Source organism: Cyprinodon tularosa, unplaced genomic scaffold (genome assembly GCF_016077235.1).
Source record: "Cyprinodon tularosa strain WSP-4 unplaced genomic scaffold, ASM1607723v1 ctg75, whole genome shotgun sequence".
In the NCBI taxonomy this organism is placed as follows: domain Eukaryota; kingdom Metazoa; phylum Chordata; class Actinopteri; order Cyprinodontiformes; family Cyprinodontidae; genus Cyprinodon; species Cyprinodon tularosa.
In genome coordinates, this window is record NW_024039507.1 from 376431 (window position 1) to 381214 (window position 4784).

Below are 4784 nucleotides of genomic sequence, written 5' to 3' on the forward strand. Positions count from 1 at the left end.
ATATATATATATATATAAAAAAAATGCTGTTATCATCTATTTTAATTTTGCAAACTGGTCCTTAAGGGAACGATATTAAACTATTAACGTTTGGAATGAGTCTCTGGAGTGAACCATGTGTTAGTTAAAAATTCAATTTCATTTCAAAATACTGACAATAGGCATTAGAAGGCACATATTTTTATGCAGCAATAAAATTGTCTTTTGATGATTTTTTAAAATAAATATGGGAAAACAGTTACACTTAATTTTACTGTCAGCAGATAAAGAAAGAAAAAGATGTTTTCTGTATCATTTTCTGTGTATTATGATTATGTCATGGGATATATATTCAGTCCCCGAAGAAAATGGGCTCACACATGCATCTGCACATTATCTCTTTCAACACACATGGATCCACGATCGTGAACGTATTCTTGTCTTGCCCATGGACACGTATAGGAGGTCCAGCTGACGTGTCACTCAGCGTGTGGTGTTGTTTTACCCCATTTCCTTTAAGCCTGCATCATGACTAATCGCGATTTGCCAAGCATAGATTTCAGACACCTGTTCTGAGTCCTGTGCGAGAGAGTCTGTTGGTCCTGTCTGTTTGCTCCCAAACTTGGAATGAGGATCCTTCTGGAAATTCAACGGAATATTAAATGCATGGTGCTTTATTTCATTTACCTCCTTTCATTTAAGTCAATAAAACAGTACTCTAAATAACCAAAAAGAACCCACGTGTAGAATGTGTATCTATTCAAAAACAAAAATTCAATAATGCATAAACATAAATACTTATAAGACTTATTATGCAAAATGACACAAAATTCAGATGAGCCTTATTTTTTTTTTTAAGGCGGATTCACTGATGCAAATAGTGTGCTGCGATATATAGCCCCGGCCATTCATGTAAATTTTACTGCAGCTTCGACATAACTCATCCTGTTAGCCAAAGTTTTTCATTCCTGCAGGATTCTGCAGTGGTTCTGCTCCCGCTCCTTAAAGGTTCACTTTTGCAACTTCAGAGAAGGACAGGGATGTACAAGATGTCAGCTTAAGTAACATGTCCTCACGGAGGAGTTTGGCTCTCCATCAACACAAGTTCTTTTTGTGTAAAAACTCTGTACAAGTGTGTGGGTTTGTTTTTTTTCTTGGCAATGATAGAACTTTGTATAAAATCAGCAGGCACTTTTTTCTGTTTGTTTCACGTTCAAATGGTCGCAGGTGGCCCTACAGGCCCCCTTCATACATCTCTTCACTTTTGCCTTATGTCCTTCATTAGTAGTGCATCATACTGAATGAGTCTCTGGTGCAAACTGATTTTTTTCTGGTCCACTTTAAGGTCGAGACAGAGTGGTGTAGACGGGCTGGTCCCAAGTGGAGGCAGTGGGGCTGTGGGCAGGAGCCATGGATAGACTATTTAGGATTGGGCTGCTGTAGGGCCGCCTGGATGAGTGGAAGTAAGGGTATTGATAAAGGCTGGAGGGGTAGCCAGAGTAAGGGCTGTAATAGTTAGAGCTTTGCAGGTCAGTATAGTCACACTGGGAGCTAGAGAAAGAGGTAGCACCCAAGGCGGCAGAAGTGGCAGTGGTGACACAAGCTTGGCTGCTGTAGGAGCTGTAATCAGAGTGCGACGGTGACCCATGGGAGTGCTCACTGTAGTGGCTTGGGCTCAGCTGCTCTGTTTTTATATGGAGACGGTGCTGGCCAACCTCGCCAGTGGGGGAAGATGTGGAGGACATGGCGCACTTTCGGCTCCAGGATGAAGCCCTGCTGCTGTAGGAGGAAGCATAGGAGCCTCCTGGAACTGCAACCGATCCGTGACTGTGGTCTGAGGATAAGGCAGAGGAGCCCGACACATGCCCGTTCAGCGGGAGGTACTGGTCAAACTCATGAACATCAAAGGTCTCCATGTTGCTGATGACATCAGTGCTCAGCTCACTGATGTCCACATTGCTGAAGTCAATGTTTTGCCTGCTGCTGTCGGCAAGGCGGCGGCCTTCGTGCTTCAGGTCCTGCTTAACTCCATGATGGAGATCTGTTTTGGGGGTGGTGGGTGGTGTAGGTGGTCCATGAGGCTGGCCTGAAAAGAAAAGTCAAATACAATGATAAGATCACTTAAACATACACACACAAAAAAACCTTAACCCTAACAATTTTTAGTTCTTACTGAATTTCTTTTCCACATACCTGCATGCTCAGAGTTGGGGTGTCCATCAGGCATCCCTGCCAGTCCCCCCATCACTGGCTCTGCTTTATACATGGGATGTGTCAACTCTGCCCCTGAGTCTGAGTCGCTCTGGCCTGGTTTGACATTCTTCCGTCGCCGTGGCTGGTACTTATAGTCTGGATGATCTTTTTTGTGCTGAACCCGAAGTCTCTCAGCTTCATCTACAAAGGGCCTCTTCTCGCTTTCAGAAAGCAGGCTGGTGGAAATATATAGAAGGAAAATTTGAATAGCAAAAGAAAAAAAAAATTTTTTCACAGTATTTACATTTATTTAGCATTTGAACTATATATATGTTCATATATGTTCTTAAATTATTTATTTTTTTGAGTTTTATTAACCCAGAATCCCACAAGAAGCCTGTAAGTGAATATTTGTTTGCAGTCATCACTACATGGTGATCATTTTAGTAAAAACCTGTATTCTATTTTATTTTATGACATATGCTTTCTTCTTCCTTACCGCCAGAGTTTCCCTAGTGTCTTGCTCAGCTCAGCGTTGTGCAGATGTGGATACTGATCCGCCAGCTTCCTGCGGGCCGCCTGTGCCCAAACCATGAACGCATTCATAGGTCTCTTGACGTGCGGCTTGTTCTTCAGAGATCCGTTGCCTCTTACCGGCATCGGGACTAGAGACCAATCGTATCCCTTCAGAACCTGTGAGACCGCGTCCCGTATGCAGGCTGGGAAGCGTTCATCGTCCTCGGAATCCAGCTTCTTGCCCAAGCCGCTGAGCAGGGATCCCTGTCCGTCCGAACCCGCTGGAGAGGACGGCGCGTCGGAGTCGGACTCATCCTGAGACATGGAGCTGTTTGTCCCTGATGGGCTGCACGGCTGGTCGTTGACACACTTGTCGTGTTCCTCTGTCATTTTTAACATAATGTGCTCAGTCCCGCACGGGTGAAAATCCGAAACTGTTTAGTAGGAATCAAAAAGAAAAGGTTGCGCGCAGAAAGAGAACCGCTGCGCCTTTTACGCACAGAGCTCCTGGTTGGATTCCGCTCCAGTCACCTAGACCTCCTATTTGTTTTTTCCTCTGTTTGTTTGTCTTGTTTTTTAAAAGCGGCCATTGGCGGTACAGCCTTCAAAGTTGTGGTTCACAGTATGAGCCGAGGAGCTACATGTAACTGCAACTTGAGTCAGACTTTTAAATCCATCACCCCACCTTCCGCTGGGGATTGGCTGGAGCAAATCAACACCTTCTCCTCATTGGCTGAGGGATTTGTTGGGTTTTCTTTATTAAAATGCTTTTCTTTTTTCATGGTGTTTTATGGCTCTGCAGAAGCTGCATGGACTTTTACAGATTGTTTGTTGCAATGGCATAACAGCATAATAAATTATATACACACACGTTTTGTAAGCAGAAAATTTGGATCATTGATATTTAAAAATAAAAATCACCAGATTATATATTAGACAGTTTCAGGACAATGGTTATTGAAATATATTTATAGACATGTATATTAGATGTTGCATTCTGAACATAAATTTTAGCGGGTATAAACATTTATTTGTTATATTGTGTTTTATTTATTTAATTCTACCAGGTTGTTTAGAAAAATAAAATAATTTAAATTCAGTTCAAATTCAACTTAAATGCTCAGTGGTGCAGTGGGTAGCACTGTTGCCTTGCAGCAAGAAGGTTCTCGGTTTGATTCCTGGCCCGAGGTCTTTCTGCATGAAGTTTGCATGTTCTCCCTCATGATGCGTGGGTTCTCTCCGGGTACTCCGCTTCCTCCCACAATCCAGAAACATGACTGTTAGGTTAATTGGCTTCTCTTAATTGTCCTTAGGTTTGAGTGTGTGCATGAATGGTTGTGTGTCTCTGTGTTGCCTTGCTATAGACTGGCAACCTGTCCAGGGTGTACCCCACCTCTCACCTGTAGACGGCTGGAGATAGGCACCAGCACCCGTCGTGACCCCACTTGCAATAAGCATGTAAGAAAATGGATGGATGGAAAAATTTAATTATTAGCTATTCTTATTAGCTTGTACTCTGAGAATGAGGCTATGTGACCTTCATTAAAAATGAAAAAGTATTTCAAATTTGTTACGTTAAAAATATTCGTAAGCTGATCGATGGAAAGTTTTTTGTGTGTTTGTCTAAGAATCTTAATTTTTATCCAGCTTTAGCTAATTTAGTATCAGGTTACACAGAAAACTTAACCCCTGAAGTAAATGCCTCAGAATTATATAACTTATGTGTTTATTCAAGAAATAGGTTCACATGCAGACTTGTTAGAATGAGTTCAGATGTGTTTATATAGTTTTAACGAGTTCAAGGATAGGCTGTGAAGCTCTCCAGGTCTTTGGAGTTTGGTCTCATTTCATGTTGTGTTTTCAGTGTTTTTGTTTAATTCTGGACATTAAAGGAATAGTACACCCAAAATATGATTAGCCTTCATTTTCTACTCACCCCTATGCTGAACAACACTCTGGAGTACTTTTTTGATATCTCAAATGCATCTGGAGATCTGGGAGGCTTCTTGATGTCTGCTGACATTCAAATAATGGAGGTCTACGGTGCCCGAGACAGAAAGGTCCATAAAAGTCCACAAAAAACGTGTCAATATCCC

General features: G+C 42.1%; 1 protein-coding gene across 1 annotated transcript; it reads right to left on the reverse strand.

Annotated features, from left to right (window-relative positions):
* Positions 1–1319: 1319 nt before the first annotated feature.
* On the reverse strand, positions 1320–3087 carry LOC119773195 (transcription factor Sox-8-like). The gene is made up of 3 exons (XM_038270079.1): positions 2672–3087; positions 2173–2408; positions 1320–2065 (listed from the first exon to the last, which is right to left on the reverse strand). The coding sequence occupies exons 1-3, from the start codon at positions 3085–3087 to the stop codon at positions 1320–1322; spliced, it is 1398 nt and encodes a 465-aa protein (XP_038126007.1).
* Between the last annotated feature and the right edge of the window lie 1697 nt (positions 3088–4784).

Coding starts and splice junctions, on each gene's coding strand:
- LOC119773195 (XM_038270079.1), bottom strand. CDS start 3,087: ATGTTAAAAATGACAGAGGAACACGACAAGTGTGTCAACGACCAGCCG. Junction 2,409..2,671: donor ACACTAGGGAAACTCTGGCG/GTAAGGAAGAAG, acceptor TATTTCCACCAG/CCTGCTTTCTGAAAGCGAGA. Junction 2,066..2,172: donor CCCCAACTCTGAGCATGCAG/GTATGTGGAAAA, acceptor TTTTCTTTTCAG/GCCAGCCTCATGGACCACCT.